General features: G+C 44.8%; 1 protein-coding gene across 1 annotated transcript in view; it reads right to left on the bottom strand.

Annotated features, from left to right (window-relative positions):
- Window positions 1–359: 359 nt before the first annotated feature.
- The window catches only part of kcnh8 (potassium voltage-gated channel, subfamily H (eag-related), member 8), a 34835-nt gene continuing 12967 nt past the window's right edge, over window positions 360–22227 (bottom strand). The window contains exons 8-22 of the mRNA XM_085900481.1: window positions 13108–13341; window positions 11931–12062; window positions 10645–10772; window positions 10338–10575; window positions 10117–10274; window positions 8040–8244; window positions 7102–7311; window positions 6508–6707; window positions 5506–5755; window positions 4291–4505; window positions 3982–4020; window positions 3281–3537; window positions 3098–3216; window positions 2872–2951; window positions 360–1907 (exon numbers count right to left, since the gene is read on the bottom strand). Of these exons, the coding sequence (XP_085756607.1) occupies window positions 1392–1907; window positions 2872–2951; window positions 3098–3216; window positions 3281–3537; window positions 3982–4020; window positions 4291–4505; window positions 5506–5755; window positions 6508–6707; window positions 7102–7311; window positions 8040–8244; window positions 10117–10274; window positions 10338–10575; window positions 10645–10772; window positions 11931–12062; window positions 13108–13237 (2877 nt within the window). The 5' untranslated portion in view covers window positions 13238–13341 and the 3' untranslated portion in view covers window positions 360–1391. The remainder of the gene's footprint in view (window positions 1908–2871; window positions 2952–3097; window positions 3217–3280; window positions 3538–3981; window positions 4021–4290; window positions 4506–5505; window positions 5756–6507; window positions 6708–7101; window positions 7312–8039; window positions 8245–10116; window positions 10275–10337; window positions 10576–10644; window positions 10773–11930; window positions 12063–13107; window positions 13342–22227) is intronic.

Here is a 22227-nt window from a genome sequence, read left to right as displayed (position 1 = left end):
CTAATATCAAAATCTGAAGGGAGGATAAAATGATTTATTCCAGTACATTCCATGTGCAAGGGATCTCAATACAACATGAACGCGAATCAACAGAAACCAGTCAGGAACTTTTTCCGATTTGTGATCCCCGCCTGTGCCGCCCGACAAAACTGGCACTACCTCGTATCCTAATAACATCTTGCATTCTTTAAGATATAAAAATACATTTTGTTTTGATACATTCATATAAATATAAAAGTCTTCAATATTGTGCATTTCTGTGGGAATATTGCCTTCGTTCTTCACAAATGTCAGAGCCAAAAAGCCTTGATGAGCATCAGGGAAACAGCCTAACCAATTTGTTATCGGTCTACCCGTGACCCGCCCCGCCCCATCCCCCCACAACAGGTATGCATCTGATGCCTTTAGGCTTTAAATTACCTGGCTGTTTCAAAAAATGAACCCACATCAATAAATATGCATCAGTAAATGTCAAGTTTGGTTATTAAAACAGTGTTTTCATTTAAATAGAAGGATAAATGGCGAGCTGGGACATGCGGCATGTTAATGTGCGTCTACAGCAACTACTTAAAAAAGTGCTCGGACTAGCATGCACAGAGAGACCACGGAAGGGGGACCGAGAACCGGTGATGGGGAAATATTGGAAAAGAGCCCGAGAGGGAGAAGCGGAGCCTACTTAGTGTGACAGACGACAGCAGCCCCAGAGTTGCTCCGAGCCAAGCGTAGCCAGCACCCCCCAACCCGACCCCCCTCGCTCCCCGAGGACCAGTCGGAAAGAGCGCAATATGTCTAACCTTTTGTTCCTCATCCCACCGACGTGTTGGATAACCGGGAGCAATCAGGGCTGGTCCTTGGGAAAGAGCAGTGAGAGGTAGGTAGGAGGCTTCAGCAAACAGTTAAGTGGGGATGACCAACCTCCACGAAAGACTTCTCATCGTGAATGGCTCCTCAGAGGAATTTTTTTTTTCTAGCCTTAACGTTTTCATACCTGCATCTTTTTGGCCCTGAAAAAGGTATCAAACCTCGGAGTCCGATAATAAATTGCATGGGTAGAAAGACTCCTACTGTGTGTCTATTGCTTTCAAATTGCTTTCAAATGGGAAGGTGCCTCAGGGGGTAGTCGGGTGGCAGAAGGAAAGGAAAAGAAAGGAAAGGAAGGAGTGAGGGAAGGAGGTAGGGAGGGGATTGGTTATTTGCCTTTAACCTTTAATCCCTGTCCTAATAAACAGCAAAATGCAAAAAAGCTAACGCTAACACAACCAATTTGTTTTCATGCGTGTTTTCATTGTGTCTCTAAAGCAAGAGTGACCTTGCATCCCTGCAAAAACCATGTGATCATTCCCAGTCATGTCTACGGAAAGAAAGGCCAGCGGTTGCCAGATGCGGGCCTGCTACAAACTCTTACTTTGGTTCTGGTAGAGCTCCACGAGTCCACAGGGAGGGGAGCGCCCGTAGCTCCGATGAGGGCTGGCGTCACTCCCGTCCTGCGGAGGTGGACCGTGTACCCTTGACCTGATAGAGGTAGAAAGCCCGTCTTTGCATCGGTGAGTCTCCGGTGAGCCGAAGGGCGAGGAAGTCAGGTGTGCCTCTGCGATGATGGAGGAGGATTGCCTTTGAAAGGGACCGGGGGCGTACCCCAGTTGGAGGTCCCGGGGTCTGTGCCACGAGGGCGCCGGGAGCCGAGAGGGGGGCGTGTCCGTCCAGATGGAGGGAGTCTGAGACGAGGGCGGGGAAGGGTAGCACGGAGGAGTGCAAGTGTGGGCCGGGTGAATGCGCTGGCCCGGGGAGCATTGTGTGGGGCACGCCACTGTTGCTTGGGGCCCGGATGACATCAGGGTCTCCATGAGCTGGGCCATTCGCTTCATCACCTGGCCAAGGTCTGCTACTTCCCTGCCTAGGTTTAGCACCTTCCAATAAACAAAGCAAAATAAACAACACGTGCTATCACTCAATCCATCAATGCATTGTCTGTCAATTCATCCATCCATCCATCCATGCGTGGGGGGTGGGCATGTGGACAGAGGGCCATGAAAGCATGCCGACGTGCCATCTGCCAGTGCCGGTTGGCGCACTCGTTGCCATTCATCAGGTCAATCATGCATACCAGCAACCGGCGAGAGAACACCAGCCCTCCCAGCAGCATTGCCGCTACGGCAGGTGGGAGACGACAAACCGCTCACTGGCCACAGCATTAGGTACACCCGCATAGGCTGCATGTTTAGACTGAGCGACTGAAGAACACGTTTAAATGCTAGCACACTCTGCTGCACCGATAGTAGCGGGCTAGTCCAAACTCGGGCTTGGATAAAAATAGAAATGGTGAGAGCGACAGGCCAATTTGACACGCCGTCAATACGGTGGCAGTTCTGCTTTACCACCTCACAGAAGAATTGTGGGAGGTGGTCGGCCGTGCGGCGGCAAGCAAAAACACTATCAAGATGTCAGTACATTCTGCTGCCGTATAAGTGATGTGAGTCCTCGGCAAAATGTTTGACCTCGGGTCATTGAATGCTTTGCAAGCTCCTTCTCGTCATTATTGTGCAATTATTCAAGCTGCTATTGACCCGGGCTTCTCTGAGGACTCGCGCATCGTGTTTTCTATTATGCAGAACACAGGGGATCATGTTAGGCCATGCATTGTCATCACAGTTATAACCCCAAAGAATTAACCTTCGGGGAGATGTATGCAAGTGCCGTGCTAAAAGGCAAAGGTTGAAGGTTTATCGACATGCTTACACATTTTGGAAATGATTCAAATGGCATCATCGCAAGCGTCGGCTGTTAGCACTCACTGGAGATCTCAGCGTCCCCTTTATGTCTGGAACTTTTTTCACGCTTGTGTAACACACACTCGCTCGCGCACACACTCGCCTGTTGGTTGAGATGTCGGAGTTGTCCTCTGGTCTCCTCGGCTTTTGCAGCTAATTTCGCCGTGCTGATGTGTGGCGTTTCTGTGACATAAAATGGAGCGGTTCAACTCAGTCCAGCATCTGGCAGCCAGAAATGTTGCAAAGTCACATTAATCATAGCTAAACAAGCCAAGGCAAGTAAGCATTTTCACTTGACTGTGAACGAGAATGAGATGTGTTGCTAGCACCTGTGGTGGATGCTGAGGCACTGGTGGGATCGTTGTCATGGCAACCACGCTTGGAAGAGAAACCTGGGAAGGGCAGCAGACTTTCTGTCCCTTCGTTGTCCTCTGTTCCATCCACTACCCTGTACAGAGATGTAATAATGTAATGTGGGAGCGTCCTACTCAGTGTAAAACTATCCAACTCACCTGGGGCTCAAGTCGGAAGGATCCAAAGTAACCAGTGTAATATCCTGGCTCCGAGACTTTTCTGAGTTGCGTCCTGCGCTTCCGTGATTGGGTCGGTCCTCTGGAGATGACCCAGCGGCGGCCCTGAGGGTCACTGCCCTGTTGTGCTCCGATGACAGACAATCATCATCTTGCCTCGCGTCCTTGTCATGTCCCCGCTGGGTCTCGGCGAGAGGCGCGCAACCCTGAACGAGTCGCCCATTCCTTTTCACACCTGACTGGGAGCGGAGGGAAACAAGAATGGATTGTTTACAGTACTTTCAAAGATGTGTACATATCAAAATAAATGTTGATATTTTGAGCAAGGCGAAAGTATTGTACAACATTGCGATGAAGCCTGATAGGGGTTAGGGTAAAGGCGCCAATATCGATCGACCCAACTCTCGGAGAAAAAAAAAAAAATACAAACAGTACAAAGTTCAAGAATGCTGGATTGATTTTGTTGGTGTGTATAAATAAATAAATAATCTGACGGTTATATCAAGTGAAGGTGCAGCCTAATTGACCCTCCATCACATTTCCCATCATCAGCAATTGGTCAAGAATGAAACGTTTCATATCCTGTATGAAAGCATTCCAGGCTGCATACGCTGAGAATAATCTTTTGAATCATGGCCCTCAATCAACATCTGGATGTAAAAGATTGATTGTCATGAAGGTACCTGAGAGTCAAGAGCTGCAGTGGACAGTTTGGCCTTCACCTGGAAGACAGCCAGAGAGGGGAAAAGTGCCTTAAAAGGAGCAATCAACCCTCATCGATAAACAAGCAACACAATCTGGGCTAAAATCCTGGCACACACACACACACACACACACACACACACACACACACACACACACACACACACACACACACACACACACACACACACCTCTTATTGGTTAATCAATCCACTCCAAAAGACTCAATTCAATCTTGTGCTATCAACATTGCGATTCAACGTTTCACTCAAACTCCATGTATGACTCACGTGTGTTTCTTGTCCCTCCCTCAGGTTGTAAGTGAGATCCTGCTGAATGTCCTGCACAAAGTGATGCGAGTACTCCGGGTAGAGGTCCAGCACCTCATAGAGACCCTTTAAATTAATACACTGCAGGTCGCAGTAGGTCAGCGCTTTCACGTCCGCGTTGGTTTTGATGACTCGGTCGTCTAAGGACAGGTTGGCTCCAATCAGGTCGCCTTTACCTGCTCACACATCAGAATTGGGGACATTGTGTGAGGTTCCGTTCCAAAATCAAATCCAATGCATTGCTGTTTCATTGTGCTGAAACCTCTTTCTCCACTTTTTACTCTCTTGAGGCTTTCTAAGTTGTGTCCTTAATTGACTTTGCTCCGCCACAATTAACTTGCAGGGAATAAACGCACACGTCACGCATAATAAACAATATCATTATCGATTCAAGGCGAGATGTCGTTTCAAGCAGATGTTTGTGGATGGAAAATCTCCTCCTGGGAATCAGGTTGGTTTGGATTATGATTCAGATTGGTTCTGTGACTTGAGACATTTTGTAAAATTACACCACTTTACCCTGGGAAAAAAAAGCATCTTACATGAATGTTATTGGTAATGAATCATGGTTGAAAAAAACCAAACAAAAAAGCAGATTATAAACTATAGCCAAGTGAGTAAAGTAATAATAATAAAAAAAAATCATGATGAATTGGAACAGTTCATTTTGTGTCTTTGAAGGTGCCACATTACTCTTTTTAATGCATCTTACAGTTTGTTTTCCTCTCATTAAAACCTCTAAAAATGCTTTTGATAAAAACACACCATTATAATAATTACTTTGCTGTATAAATACACTTTTGCAGAATTGCATTTTTGCCCAAAGTTTTCAGCTCATTAAGAAGTTGCCATTCTATTGCTAACTCCTTTCTGCAAAGAGTTATGTAAAGCTAACCAGACTGTTGTCAATGTAAGTTGTTTTAACGTCGCTATCTTGGTTCTCTCTGTTTTGCTTTTGAATGTCTTTCGGTGTTTGTTTGTAAATGCTTTTAGGTGTTTCGGTGTTAAATCTTACTCAATGCGATTTTGTGGCGGCCTTTTCTAAACAATGGGCTCATTTGCAAGGAACCAACAGTGAAGCTCTCTCATTGTCAAGGCTGCTGATGCTGCACTTTCCCTTTCTAAGTCCTAATAAAGGCACGGAAGGACTCATAGGTTATATACGGTAAATCTCACCAAGAATTGCCAACACCATGCCGTCCTTCAAGACCTCCATGCTGCCGGAGCACACAAAGAAGATGGCCTGCAGGGCATCGCCCTCTCGGAGGAGGTACTCTCCAGGAGCGCAGAAGGTGGTCTTGATGTGGAGCGACAGAGAGCGCAGGCAGCCCCTGCTGGCCGAGGCGAAGAGGGACAGCTCCAGGATCTCCTTGTTGAGGTGCATGGTGATGTCGGAGCGGAGCTCATCCGGGAAGTCCTTCAGCAGCTGGGAAGACCACGAGACATAAAAGTTGGAGTGCATTTTTCAATTCATTTTTCATTTATTATTATTATTATTATTATTAATGCCACAATTCTTATTTTGTTGATTTATATTACAGTGTGCTTAATTACGTGAAATAAATCACTGGATTTACGAGGAGTAATAATAGCTTCGATCTATAGCGCCTTTCATAGGACCCAAGGAGAATTTTAATATTCTCTCTACATCATTATCATGATGATTAAGAAGCAGTAGATGTAGTAGTAAGAGCGTTCGTCCACGCGGTTCATGAATGAATCACAACTACACACAGAAAAGCGATCAAATTGAATTCAAAACAATGCCGTCTGATATATCTTAAAAAAAAAAGCTAAACGTATTTGCCGCCTGTCTCCTCCCTTGTCAGGACTAAAATCTGGAGCTCGGCAACACATAAGACTGATCAATGAGCCATCAGGGCCTAGCCGACTGTAATCAAGACGCTCATCTTTAATTCATCTGTCTGAGATTCATCAGCATCGCTCCATCTCGGCGTCGCTGCGCGATGGTGACAGCTGTCTCACACAGCCATTTGCAGCCTGGAGGCAAGAGCCGCTATTACGCTGCCTCCCTCACTCTTTGCTCAAGGTTGGAATGAGACATTGTGTCTCACCATTCATTTTGCCCCATAAAATGTCCTACAATAACCTCTGGAAGGACACTCAGGCTTGAAGATAACAATTTTTGAAGATCTAGAGAGGGGACCTCGTTTGTACCTCATTACAGTCGATGCCGTTGTTGACTGACCAGGTTGTCTGAAAATACTCCAGCATTCGCTGCTTCAGGCTGTGCGGCAGATGATGCACTCGTATAAAGTCCTTGAGGTCTTTGGTCCTGGTGTGATACTGGGACCAGCGGGAGTACATCCTCTGGATTATGGCTGTCACATTGCCAAAGACCAATGCGTGCATTAACGCTGGAAGAAGAAAACACATTTTCTGTTGCATTTTTTTTTTTCGGAACAGCAAAGAGTTGGTTTACATTTGCATCTATTTTTTTTTTTGCATATCACCTCCGGATCCTCAAGAACATTTGTCCCAAATTGCTACGATTGACACAGCGCCGCCCCGAGTGCTGCAGCGCGCGTATGTAAAAGTGAGCGTGGAAGCCTCCGGGTGTTCAAGAACATTTAACATTTTTGCAGGCGTGAGGTTGGAATGACCACGGGGGAAAACCCCGCCACGGTTACCTTTCTTTGCCCCCCCCAAATGCAAACGCTGGTTCGACGAGCAGAAAGTGGATCAGACTGACCCAATTAAATCGAGTTGATTAATGAGCCTGCAAAATTGTGTGGAATTATTTCCGCATACCTCCTATAAGCATGACGCAAATGGAAAAGATCTTCTCGATGTCAGTGTTGGCCGACACGTTTCCGAAGCCCACGCTGGTGAGGCTGCTGAGGGTGAAGTAGAGCGAGGCCACGTAGACGCTGCGGATGGCCGGCCCGCTGCCGGTGTTGTTCACGCTTCCCACGGGGTAATACGGCGACTCCAGACGCTTCGCCAGCTCGTGAAGCCAACCTGGTTATATTACGTACATATTGATATCAATATTCAGTTGTTATGGAGGAGGACATGGCGGTGAGCTCCTTGGCCAAATCTAGAACAATGGATTCAACAGAAGCATATCAGATGCTTTGGAAGCAGAACTAATCCCTGGTCAAGCCAGAGTGGAGACATGCAGCTGATCCCTGGAGAGTCTAGCGCAGACACTGATGAATGGTAATTGGATAGAAGCCCCTCACAGCTGCCCGACTTCAACGCACGCACGGCATCAAAAATACATAATTAGGATACAACGCATTAATCCTGCCTCCTTGTATTTTATGACACTGAGACGCAGTAATTGGTCAAGAGGAATCGGCGTCATTCTCATGGCCCGGTCAATGCTGACCCGGAACGGCTTGTGAGGACAACAGCGAGAGGTAATTGCGAGCGGCGCACTTCATCGATACTGACCGGAGATCAGCCCAGGGGGTCTCATTATATGAGGGACCCGCGTACTGAGGGGAAAGCCTCGGCTTGACTCATTAATTATCAGCCGAATCACACCGCTCTCTCACAATCACCTGTCTGCACAAACGCCCGAATCGATAAAAACGATGATTCATCATCATCTAAATGTAGATGCTTCTCTTGCACATATTTATAGGTAGCCTACTTTACAGTATTTTAAATGCAAACCTGACAGGAAAAACATACATGCTGTTCAATTTCTCTATTATATTTATGAATTTAATATTGCTCACCAATATCCCAGTTGTAGGCGTTGGCCTCCATTTCCATTTTACCGATGATGTACCAGATGCAGGCCATCCAATGAGCCAACAAGGCGAACATGGACATAAGCAGGGTCAGGACCACGGTGCTGTGATGGGAGTAGCGGTCCATTTTTTGGAGGAGGCGAAGCAAACGCAGCAGGCGCACCGTTTTCAACAAGTGCACCACGGACACCTGGCGAAAAAGACAAAACCACGTGAGATGGAGTCGGACCTCCCGTTTAGAAGTCGTCGACGATCATGTGAGGCAGCTAGCTATTATTTAGCAGGGATGTAGGACAAGGATGATAGGTTAGCATCCACTGAGGACGTAGCGTATGTTCCAACTATATTTGCGCATATGGGAGCCCAACTAGGGAGTATGAAAAACTGGGACATAAATGCTATGGAAGTACTGTGTATACTCGTGTAATGTTGCAACTAGGGACAGTGAGGAAGGACACATGGAAGAGAAATCCATGCTGATGGCATGTGAACAATATTAAGAAGAAAAATGTGTGGTCACTTCTTATCCGAGCTGCTTTGTTTCAACACACACACACACACACACACACACACACACACACACACACACACACACACACACACACATACACTCTTTCTGTGAGAAATAGAGGAGAGCTGCAGGATGGAGGGGTAATGAAGCCTCCTTCCAGGCCTTAGGGAGCAGCTTCATCTTCTCGCCGCCATCTATCATCACCCTGCATCCCACCTATGGTGAGAGGACGGAGGATCTCTCTCCTTGCGCCAGTAAGGTGCATCCATACATTGTGCATTTCTCCATCAGCTATTCCTGCCTTCATCTCAATTTCACTCTCGCTCGTCATTCCTCTGTGTTCTGTGCGCAGGGGTGTCATCTTGACAACAACGCTTATTTATTTTCTTCCTGCCAGCAGCAATGTGTTTTTGTTCCCCCCCCCCCCCCCCCGATGAGCTGTAACATGAGCAGTCTTGTTTGTTTTCAATTATTTTACATACGCAGCACAATATGCAGGTACGCTCTTAATTGAACAGGTTGAATCAGCAATTGCTGATGGATTGTGTATACGAAATCAACAACTTTTTTGAGGACATTTCAGCAATTACAGGCCATTTCTTGCCCTCCCCTGCAGCACTGGGCCTCAGGGCCGAGGGGGCTTGAACCTAATTGCGATCTACTGGGACTGTGTGGTATTTCCATTAATAGAATCTGGAACCAAACAGAGGACCTTTGCCTTGGGGCAGCGTGTCAGTGTGCACACTCTTTTCCTCCATTGTTAGACATGTCAAAAAAATGTTTTTGGTTGAATAATATACACTAAAAGAGATGTGTACTGTATATACACTGTACTATACTGCCCCCTTGTGGCCAATGTATACATACCAGGAGCAACACAATGTGTTGGATTGAAACAGAAAAATGTTTCATTTTTTTCAACTCTATTTAATAATGTCATTACTGTGTGTTTTAATGAAGTGTAAATTTAGAAAATACATTTCTAGTTTTTTTGGGGGGGTACTGGAACAGATGAGTCGCATCTCGTTGTACTTTGTCTTGTAGACTTGTATCTAATAAAGCGTGAGCCGATTTTACATCTCCGTGTTAATGAGGCGACGTTATGGTGGACCTTACGACACAGAGGATCCTGTTAGTGAAAGTAAACAGCATCGTAAAGCAAAGCATCAGTCGGCGAGGGTCAAGTTGTGCAGCTCCACCTAATTGCTCCACCGCTGCGCTTCCCCTCGCACCGTAGTCTCCTTAAGGGTGTCTTGCGTTCGAGTCAAGTCGTGCAGAAAAAGTTTTAATGATGCAATAAAATACAATTGAAAGGCTCGATATGCGCAATCAATAGATAGAATCAAAGAGGCAGCCGAGCAGCAATGGGAACGATCTATGCGAAGCTGCTGTGGAGGAATGTCAGCTGTGCTTTCCGATTCACAAGATATCATCCATCATCAGGTTTGGATAAAATCTATTGTCGCTTAATTTTAGAAACCACGGAACTATATTGATTTTGTTCTGTTATTGTCAGCAATAGGGGTTGAGCAAAAAAAAAAAAACACTCACCACACTGACTTTGAAGGCATAGAGCAGGTCAAAGGGCAAGGCGGCCACCAGGTCGATGATGAACCAGGTGGTCAGGTAATGAAAGCAAATCTGCCGAGCGTCAAAGATCACTTGGCCTGACTTGCTGACGTAGGTGGTGCGGAAATTGAAAACGATATCTGGGCAAAAATATTGACGTCAAAAGAGCAGGCTATTAAAAACACCGGCCGAAAGCAACCCACCCAGGATAAAGAGAATCTCCACGGCGATGTCGCTGACGGTCGTGCTGCGGGTGAGGTCGTCGTCGTCGCCGATGAAACACACGTTGTACGGCACGGTCACGGCCACGTAGAAAGTGGCGAGCAGGATCAGCCAGTCCCAGCCGGCCTTGCAGGTGCTGTAATGCAGCAGGATGAATTTGGACTTTTTGGCGTCTGCTACCTTGTACTCTGGCAGGGCGGGAGGGTCGCCAAACACATTCTGCATAGAACCCATGCAGAAATAAAATCAATTTTATGATACCACCACATGGTCTGTGTGATGATATACCTTGTTGAGCTTAATTTTGCTCTTCTTCCTACTGTGGAGGTGCCCGGAGACGTGGTAGAGCACCGTGCTGCTCCGCATCCGAGCAGAGCCGAACGGAGAGCTTGTTCTGATTCTGCCTCGCCGTCGCTCTGCAAACACAGATTGAAGTGTCAAAAAAATCACGCAATTCATTGGATTCATGAAAATGAGTGCTAACTCAACTCAGTGTGAATGATGTTAGGACAAAAATTGCATCCTTGTGACAGACACTGAAATAGATGAAAGTGGGAGACATTATCAGAACAAAAAAAATAAATAAATCCTGGATTGTTTTGGCGACTGAAGCGCTTTGGTGTGATAGATTGTACTGGAGAGATGTGTTGAGAGTGGAACTTGGATAATGGAGCCAGCGTTATTGCCGGCCGGCGTGCTCTCAACCTACTGCAAAAGGACTAAGTCCAGATTGGCTGGAGGGCAGATGAAGGCAATAACAAAGCCCGAGTGAAGAACCGAAGCGCTAACCGATTTTGAGTGTCCTTTGGAAAAGCGCCTGCCGTGGTTCCAGTGAGTGCCGGCAGACCCCCAGATGAGGGGAACAGACAGGGGCCCATCCATAAAGCGGCATCGCCTTGGGGGACGGGACACGGCAGGAGCGCGGAGACGGAGAAATGCTTTATTTTTAGACCTAATGAATCTCCCTTTGCTGGTAGAACCATTCATGTAAGGGGGGAAGGGAGATCCGTAGGTGTTGTAGGAACACATAAAAGCTGGAAGCATATGGATATGTGATCGAGGCGAGTGTGGATTAACGATGGAGGGAAAGTCCAAATGAAGGAAGTTCAAGTTTGTGTCTTCTAACCCGTAGGAATTACAATGTGGGCCTGTTTGTAGCGGCATGCTATAGAAGCCACTTTCATTTTAAGTTGAAAAGCTTTTTATTATGTAAGCAAAAAAAGAAATTTGCTTTGGGTTGATGCTTCCCGCTCTTCCTTATTTACAGTAATGAGTTATGCAGGCGAGGAACAAACACACACGTAAACACACACTTGATGACCGACTCCGACTAAGTTCAGCTCAATGTCATTCGTGTCATCCTTTTGAGGTGAAAGATAACTTTGGCCAAAAATGTATTTCCTTCTAAATGGATCAAGGTCAATAGAGGGAAAGGCAAAAATTATTATATTACAGTTTTTCTTCTCCCCCACAAAAATGCACTTCCTGGGTAGGTTAGGGAGTTATTACCTCCTCTGGTGTCTGCACCTCTTGGATGATAAAAAAAAAATAAACACCTCCGTGCATTCACTGACCTTCTTTCTTGTCTTCTTGAATGCTTTTGGCTTTAATATCAGTGATGTCCTTGAACGAGGCCAGAAAGAGCACCACGTCCCCCTTTTCGTTCTTAATCGGTACAATGTCCAACAGGCACCAGAAGAGCACCGCTGTAAAACAAAAAGAAAAGGTCTTATTAACATGCTCCCATGAGAGAAGCGCGTCTCTTGCTAAATAGATTGCTTTTAGAGGAAAGCCAGGTCAGCATCTGTAGCTTTGTGAAATCTGTGCTCAATGTTAAATCATCACAGAAAAGATCATTTACAGGACTTTGAAACTTCTTGTGCTAGTTCTATGTGATCCACACAAGGCACCAAACTTTTTTTTTTTTTTTTGTCTTCTCAAGGCATAGGAATGAAATGCAAATGAAGAGAATCTCCCATGGAGTTTCCTCCCATCACGCCTGCTCACACTCACACTTGCTCGCCTGCTGATAACTCAGCCAGTGCGCGTGAGTCTGAATGCAATTGTGCACTTAGGGAAACATTTTACACAACGTTTTTTTGCGGACAGTTGGCTCAGGAGTCAAACCGGTGTCACACCTTTTCGTCAGATATTTTGGGGATAGCCGAAGACAACAATCTTGGAATCCTCGGGTAGGCGAGTTGTAGCGGTGTGAACAGCGGGGTGTCGTCTGCATAACAATTAGCTGATGTTTTGTTTTCAAGCTGAGACGACAAAAGCAGTATAAAAAAAAAAAGAGGAACCGTGTCGTAAAGTGACAAATTAAACAACGAATGCTCAATTTGGAATGACATTTTTTTTTTAAACATGACAAAGTTGGATATAAAAAATAGTTCATATTTTAGAATGTGACTGTAAAAGCAAAACAAAGCAGGACTTAGCAGAAGCACATCTGTGACGGCATTAGTAGAACTGTGACTGCACATAATTTGCAACACCATCTGCTAAATGTGCCTTTTAAGGTCATGTGACACCGTGACGGATTGTTGATTCAATTGCCGACTACATTTTTTTTTATTAGACCCAGTGAGGGGCACAACCACGTGACAAGTAGATACGAACTCCAAAGTCAGTTGCATTAGCTCATTTTCTTTAGCCATAATTAGCCAAGTTCGCATTTACGGTTTTAGTGCGAGCTAAAAACAAAACTGGACAAGAAATGTTCTCCCAAAATGAAACCTCACATCTTACCTGTCTTACTATAAAACATGATCTCATCCTTAAACTCCTTGCGACCCTCCAGAGCATCGTCGATACTGTTGATGATACTTTCGCTGGTCTCTGGGCCGTAGAGGAATTTACAGGCGCAACTCTTTTGCATGACCTCGGCCCTGGAGAAGCCTGTGAGCTCACAGAAGCCATCCGAGCAGTAGACGATGGGGAAGCCTTTGGACACTTGAGCGTTGGCCAGAATGAAATTACTGTCTGGGGAGGGAAAGACAGAGTGTGTTAAATATTCTCATATTCTCCAGTCAACAATTCAATGCTATGAAACAAGACAAGTGTTCACACCGGCTGATAATATTCATGGCACGAGTCATCCTGCAAAATGACTTGTTCTCATAATTTCATTACAAAACTCTATTTTCTGCATGAGTAATTTCATTTTTCTGCCCCCCCCCCCCTCCTTCCCCACAACAGCACTGCTATTTAATCGTTTTATGTTGCACGTCAGGCTTTGTTGAAGGAAAGCACTTCCACTCAGATTAGGTGAGGGTATATTGCAAGTGGAGAACAAAAAGCCTGGGATACGGCGGCGTCCCTCATGAGGTTATTTTCCATCAAATACTCGACACGCTTGTGGGAACTCTATCAAAACATGAATTGATGTCACGATTAGGCGAGCGGGCCTTTCATATGTTGCAATAAAGGTTAAGATGGCGGCCTTGTTTACAAATGAGAAATATTGCTAAGGCCTGCTTTAATAAACTCACCGGTCACACAATTAGGTACACCTGCACCGCCTCATGGCGAATACAAAAAAAAATAGATTCTTTCTAAATGAATGAAATCCAGAGAAGGGGATGCCCACAGCGCCAATGTGTTGTCAGCAACAATACGCGGGCAGGCCAGACAGATGGTCAAAGGCGCCCGCTGCATTGGGAGCAGCTGTCAGTCGTGAGGCCCCTCAGGCCCGTCCGTCAGTGGTAAGCAAAGTCCAAAAGGACCGCCGGACTCGAAAGGCCCCGATGTAACTCCTCCTTCCTAGAGTTTTGTATCTCTCCGCCTAATTACTCTTCATTTTCTCTCTAGCGTTGGAGCGTTGCCACCTTCTCATTTATTTCCTTCCTTCCTTCCACCTGAGATCATTTGCTTTGACCACTTCCTCTCACTTAGAAAAGACCTGAATCATCTCTTTACCAGACTTTGTTTTGACTCCCCTCCCCTTTTCCAGCCTCTTCATCATCTCCAATTTCCCTCCCTCCCTCCCTCTCTGCCCCTTCACTCTGAATTTCTTTAACCTAATTGTTCCTATGTGGAAGCCCATATATCATTTCCTATCAGGCTCACAATAGTGCCTGACAGCTGTTGAGGGGAGCCCCACAGGACAGGCAAAGAAAGTCAAGATGGAAGCAGAAATGAGAAAGGAAGGAGGAAAGAACAAGGGAGGCTTTTTTGAGCGATACTTTCAATTATCAGCTCAAATGATGCAATATATAAATAAAGTGAAACAGCCCAAAAGGATCCACCATTATATTTACGAGTTGTTGGCCGGGGAAACTTCTCCAAACTAATGGCGGTGTCGCTACAGGAAGGTTCCACATTTATCTTGTCTTGGCTATTATGGACATTAGGCCACTCCTACTTCAGCATATAAAGTAACTCCATCTATTTAAAGCACAAGAATGGTTAGAAAGAAGAAGTCATACGTGAGCAAAAGATGGACGATGAGGACGAGGAGAGCACTCAAGGCCGGAGGAGTAAAGGAGGGACAGACGGATGAGGGCGAGGGGAGCTTTGACGTGAAGGGGGAGCAAAGGTTGAGAGAGATGAAGCTTTGAGAGGAGCAATAATGAAAGACCAGGATGCAGCGTGGAGGCTTTGGGAACAGCCGAGTGACGGATGAGAACTTCTTCTCGCTCTTCTGCGAGAATTCATGACGGCCGCTCAGAAAGTAATACATATTGTAGCCAGGAAAAAAAAAAAAAAAATGTCATCCTCGAGCTGCCAAAAGTTACCGGCGAGGAATAACTTGACAAGCGAGGTTGACGCTAGACGGCTTTAGTGGTCGCTACCCTATTCATTATTAAACCTACAGGAGCACATGGCGTCAAAGCACTACTTAAAGCTCCTCAACTCATTTCAACACAATCGAATGAAATGATTACAAAAAAAATAAGGCAGCCGAAAATCATTGGCAGAATTTCTGAGGCCGCTCAAGTCGTTTTCTGTCAGCAATTAATTGAGGCTAAAAATGTGCCAGTCGCCCCAGAATTCCGCCGGTGATACCCGCGTTTGCCGATGGTTACGGACAGATCATTAGACATGGTGATTCAGGGTGGAATCTTGCTAATTAGGCACTTTAACAAGACCACCGTGCCCGCAGCGACTCTCATTCCGAAGTTTGTCTATCTTAAATGGACACTAATAATTGCTGACCTTACAGTGAGGACACTACGATAGTTTGGTATATCATTAGCGATTATATTATTATTGGAAATCCACCTGACCGTATGGCAATGTGGCAATCCCAGAAAAAGAAATTTATAATTATACCTCTTCCACCCATAAATATTTAAATATAGACGATGCTTAATAATGAATTTCAATCTCCCAATCTCCAATATCACTTTACCACTTGATAAGATAAATGTTTGATGACGGTAACAAATTCAAGAATGAGGTCAGGATAGCCTTACATAGTGCTCTGCGGTAATGAGTCTGAAGCTCAAACGGACCTCCATTCCATCCGCCATTCCAGGCTCAGTGTTATGTGGGATTGGGAGAAAATGGGAACGGCCGGCTCAATTGCAGCACTACAGTCGACGATGATTGATTACGCCCTCGCTGGCTCATAACTACACTCATTACTTCCGACTTTGGATCTACCTTCCTACAATTTGGCTTCATCCAATTGTAGCACAAACAAAAAAAAAAAGGGAGGGGGGGGGGGTACACCACAGTGACATCACAGACCATGGACAACCTTGTGAAAATACTGATAAGGTCCACTAGTTCATTAAAAAAAAAAAACGGATTAAATTTCACACTGAGTAATGAGCTCACACTTTTTTTTTTGGAGTGCAGGTCATAAGGTCGGGACAGCAACACCTCAATCTCAGACAAAAGGATCTGAGGGAGATAATTTCCTTTATTGTCCGAAATACCCTGATGAGTTTTTCTGCGTTGATCTGAGGGATGGAAGGAGTGGTCATTAGAAAATGAGATGGAATCCTCGCAGAATCTTATTAACAACTTCATTAGAGTTGCCGCATTGAAGAAAAGTTCATCATGGGAGAGTTCAACTTGTTCTTCTGTGGCCTTCTGTTCAAAGACAGAGACAAATGAGCTTTCCAGTTCGTTCACAGCCACTTCCTATGACGCACGAAAGCAAAGTGCTGATCTCGCTTTCTTATTCGGTCCTCGGCGACTTCATCTCTCTGTTGTTGGCGCATAAACGCAGCAGCCTTCAGTGTAAACGTGCAACACGCTGCTCTCTGAAGCCTTTTTTTTGCTCGTAATTATCAAGGAAAGAGGGAGCGGGACTCCGAGTGATCAAATAAAGATCTCAACAAGCGGTCCGGTGTGGCGCACGCACACGCCAGGCACACTCCAGGAGACTTTATTCAAGCCTCGATTACAACAAAGTGTCAGCTGGATTTGGCCGGAGGGGGGTCTAATATGGACTCCGTCTCCCCACTGAATGACATTATTGCTTCGCAGCAGGTCGTCTCCGCTGATGCCATTGCCGACGCTGACACGTGGAGAAGCAATTGGGTTTTGCGGAAAAGCAATAATTCCTACGGCCTGACATTTACTTACATTTGCATCCTAACGGCTTCCGTTTAGGATTATTTCACACCGGCAATGTGCATTTTAGCGCTATCTCCGATAATTAGTGGCGTTTAATGGTATATGGATTTGTGACAGCCGTGGCGTGCCATAAGGTTATTAGCAGTAAAAGGTTTGCTTCTCACCGTCTTTCATCGAGAGGATTTTTAGGGGCAAGAGGACGAGTCCAATCATTACGCTATCAGAAATAATGCTACGCCTGGAGTTGATTTCTGTCCCCTCAGGTACCCAAGAGCAGTACATACAGCTAATTAATGGACTCAAAGGTAACGTTTGCCAGGACAATGTAGTGTCAAAGGTGGAAAAGCAATTTCTTTGAGGGAAAAGCATATTTGATCAAATATTATTAATGAGTATGAAAATAAAAAAGTATACTTGATACTGTATCCAGTGGCGGAGCTAAAGGGGAGGCTGCGGGGGGCATTGGCCTCCCCTTGAAATATCCTTGCACCACCAGTTTTGGATATTTTCCTGGCATTTTGTTTGTAGAATTTGGGGAGGTTAAAAAAAAAATCCTAGCTCTGCCAGTGACTATATTTCTTGATGATGATGAATGCATGAAGTGGTGGACTAATGTTCTTTTGATTTGTGATCAACTCAGCTGTGATCCTCTTCACAAAAGCATCCCGCAAGGAATCGAAAATAGTGGTAATTAAAGTGTCTCGCCCATTCACACAGTTTCTAAATTTCAGCATCAGCCTTCATCAGCGTTATTTCACTGAGCGATCAGTGTCGCTTCACAGCTCTCAATATAATTGTAATGACAGTTTGTGGTAAAAATATTGTCTCCACCGGTTCCATTACACCAAACACATTTTATATGCAAGCCACTAAATTTCAGAAACTATCCATTAGTATGACATACATATAACAATTAAAGACTAGCATCCATGTATCATGTTGGTTTGGGCCTGATTGGGCTTCCGGTAAAGTCAGCTTGCCCAATGTTATTTTCCTTCCTTCCCGTTCAAGGACAAAACTTGACAGACTAATGTGCTCTAGGTACCAAGAACAATTCCCCAGTGTAAGAAAAGTAATGGCGCTACATGTACAGTATAGCCATTGCAGAGTGTGGGAGGGAGAAATCATGGTGAGAATACATAGAGGTATAGGTGGGGTCAAGTGGGGCAACTTGGAATTTGCTGTGACATGTTTTTATTTCATATAACTGCATTTAGGATATTTCTGAATATTTGTTATATCATGTTTAGCAACTGTCATCTTATATAAAGAATACCAGGAGTCGCATTCATTTGTTGGGTGCTTTGTGTTGCTGTCCGCGGTGCTGATCTCAAACAATGTTTATGTCCACCATCAAGCTTTCTGAATCTAATATTTCACTTTTCAGTGCCATCATGTTTTCTCATTGTACCCTGAATAGATTCACGACACTCAATGCTGGATGTAGCAAAATACTTTTGGAGGGTCAAACTGCAGTCCTGTCGAGTATGAAGTTATTCAGGGACCGTCCATCCATCCATCGTTTGTTTATTCAAGCTGGACGGAGATGAAAGACAGACTGGTTGCCAGTCAATCGCATGAGCCGGGGCACTCATAGTGACAGACAACCATTCACACTCACATTCACACCATCATCGAGTGGGAAGTGCACCTAAGTGGACTGCACTAGAGTCAGGTAAATAAATGACTTGCATTACTAAAAACCTTTCATATTATTGTTTAAAAAGTAATACTTAAATATAGGCTCCTGTATTTTTGGATGAAATATTTGCGTCAACTCTTGTAAAAATTGACAAATATTAAAGAGAAAAAAGATTTTTTTTTTAAACAAATATCATTTGAGGATATATATGGCGACAACACTAAAACGCTGGCAAACCCCCACAATAAGTCACCACTCAAGTCCTAACCACGTTAACATAGTAGTCCCAGCCAGTATGTTATTATATTACCCCAGCCAGGATAATCGAATAACATTCCAAAAGTCACAAGATATCATCTTGAACATGCTGAAACACGTTTAAATGCAATTAAAAGGGGGAACTTACGAGTGCCATCAAAGCGCGTCGCTATAGTGTCCAAAAAGGTGTTCTGCGGCGCTAGTAATCCCTTCATCACAGGCATTTTCCCTGCTTAATGTCGAAGTCCCCATCAAAGTGAGTGAAGAGAAGTCGTTCTAACGTGTGAAGTGCACCCTTGAAAGGTTTTGGAGTTGAATGCACAACACGCTTTTCCGCTCCACTCAGCACATATGCGACGTTTGCATGGCCGGGGAGCTGCGCGTACAAGGCGCGCACCAATGTGACTGGAGTGGAGTCACAGTTGCGTGCGTAAAGGAACAGCAGGAAGGTGAGGCTGGCTCACAGGTGCGTAATAGCCGGGCGGGGACGACCGTGACAGGGCGAGGCTGCCTGTCAGCGCGGTGGCATTATTGTCACTAGCTTCAATGATCGTCTGTCGCCAGCGTGCAATGGTGGGGAGACGTGCATCACTCTCACTTTTTTTCAGCGTGCGCACACATCCCAAGTTGCGAGCAAAAAACGCGTCTATAAAATTGCTTAAAATAGAGGAATTCAATTAAGATAGCCATCACTTTGGTCTCAATATAAAGGCTGAGTCGGTAACTGTAAAATACGGCTGAGTTTGAATTAATCTGTTAGGGGTACCTAATAAAGTGTCCAATCTTAGGACAGAAGTAAGGTCAAGCAGCTGTCAGTCAATATATTGTATTTTACAACTCATTCGCAAAAAACAACAACTCATTATTATTAAGCAATATTCTATATACAAAGAAATTCATGAACGGAGTTGACCCCGTTGAAGCACTTCCTTTAGAGACAGATGGATGGCTTGTGAATATATTTGTGTTGATTGTGTGACTGTCAACATCACTCTCTTTTCAAGCAAACACACCAAAGCGAGTTTTGTGCGCCACTTGGTGGTTATAATAAACGCTCAAACGTTGGTGGCTATAATAAAAGCGCAAACGTGATCACAAGAGAAACAACACCGCCCTCTTGCGGACATAAACGAGAGGCGTCTTAAGGATATAATACATGGAGAAGTATTCTGCGGAGGGGGGCCCCACACTCTAGTTACTGTTATAAATAAATAAAACATTTTGAATAAATAAATAATAAATAAATAGCTAGATAAATGAATACATGAATAAATGTATAAATGAATAAGTTCATGAATACATGAATAAATAAATACATGAATACATAAATGAATATATGAATAAATACATAAATAAATATATACATACATATAAGTGAAAAGTTTACTTGGAGCCGCAACGTATTTGTGCTTTGTTACGTTCCACCACTGTTATCAAATCATTTCTTACGGCTGAGTCACTGTGCACTTCAAGGCTGTGATTCATCAATCACCTTAAATAAGTCCAAGCAGACTTCAGGCTCAAAATTGCACAAACACTTGCAGTACAAGATCCATGTAAAGTGGTATGAGTCAAGCGCCGGCCGGGGGGTGAGGTTGTGTAAGGCCAACCAAGCACAAAGAGAAAATCCAAAAGGTGTCATTGAATGCAATTAAAACAGACAGCAATGATGCTTCACCTGAGCTATAAACCACTGAGTTTGTCATTTGAGGACCGCTATATGAAATGCCTTTGATGGATGCGTTTGCGGCCATACAAAACGAATGTCTCTTGGAGAAATTGTCTTACTTGTGACGTATACGCAGAAGCTGACTGGATCGCAGAAACTGTCAGAGAAGATAAAAACTGGACCGTAAAGTTGATGTGGTTTGACGAGACCAGATTGACACGATTCTATCACTGATTTTCATTAAATCACCTCACTGGGCACACCGTGTATATCGTGACTACATCGGCGCATCGCATTATTAGCCAATGCAATGAAACTCTAACCTAATTTAGAGCGATACACGACTGTGTGAATAGTTCGGTGTCTCCCGGGATGAGGTGTTCTGCGTTCGGTGCCATGCGCTGGTAACAGGCTCAGTGAGCGTGTAATGGCCTTAATTATCATTTAGTGTGCCAGCCTCATTGACAACATATCAAGACGGTAATAAAATGGCAAGACGATGGAGGGAAGAAGGGCTACATATAAACAGGGATATTTTGTCAACCATGACATTTATTTATTTTTTTTACTAAGAATATAGTACTATAGTGAAATACAACTAAGTACACCATCAATACTGCCAATAATAAACTGTCTCGACGGGTGCCGTGGTGGAGAGAGTGAGCAGCACCAGATTCCTGGGGGTGCACATCAGTGAGGATCTCTCTTGGACCACCAACGCTGCCTGTACTTTCTGCAGAAACTCAGGCGAGCAAGTGCTCCTCCTGCCATCTTGACCACATTCTACCGTGGCACCATTGAGGCACCTCACTGGGCACCTCTCCAATTGTATCGCTGTGTGGGGTGGTGGCTGCACTGAATACAACATGAAGGCCCTGCAGCGCATAGTGAACACTGCTAGTAAGATCATCGGGGCTTCACTCCCCTCCCTGAGGGACATTTACTCCTCCCGTTTCACCCGCAAGGCGACCGCGATTGTGTGATGCGAGTCACCCCGATCACTCTTCGTTTGATCTTCTGCCCTCTGCAGGTACAGATGCCTGCGCTCCCGCACCACCAGACTCGCCAACAGCTTCATACTTCAAGTTGTCAGGATCCTGAATTCTCTCCCCCCTCGGCTGCATAACGTCCTGTTCTTTTGCGCTATATTCTGGCTGTCTGCTGTATGCACGCTTGCTCCATTTTCCTCCTCGTATTTATTTATTTATTGCTTATATATTTGGGTTATTTGCTTATTACTTATTCATCGCTCCTGTCTATTCGTTTTTACTCTTTGTGCTATTTGCTTGTATGTGTTGTGTACTGTGTCTAGTCACCGTGGGATGGTGGGAAACGTAATTTCGATCTCTTTGTGTGTCTTGACAATAAAGCAGACTTTGACTTTCATAATGTAATCAATGACTGCTACTGCTGGTAACATGAAGCAATAAATAAATTTAAAAAAGTCTGCTTTATCAACAACATGACCATGTCAGCAAGTTAATGACAGTCAACCTTTGTTTCTCATCCACTTTGTTACCATGGAGAGCTCCAATACCCTAAAGCCAATAATATGGACGAGCGTGCACAGCATGCTGTAGGATTTAATAAATAGATTTATGCGCAATTGTCACATTTAATACATTTATGGGGCGCGCTAGTGAATTCATTATTACACCATATGTTAATGCAGCTGGTGTGTGCGTCTCTCCCTCTCCCTCTCTCTCTCTTTCTCCCCCTCCCCCTTTTCCTCTCTCTCTCCCTCCCTCCCGGCGAGCATGCACTGTGG

Source organism: Syngnathus leptorhynchus, chromosome 20 (assembly GCF_054491065.1).
Source record: "Syngnathus leptorhynchus isolate UIUO chromosome 20, UIUO_Slep, whole genome shotgun sequence".
NCBI classification, from domain to species: Eukaryota; Metazoa; Chordata; class Actinopteri; order Syngnathiformes; family Syngnathidae; genus Syngnathus; species Syngnathus leptorhynchus.
The sequence above is the reverse complement of the archived record's forward strand: the minus strand, read 5'-3'. Positions and strand labels throughout refer to the sequence as shown.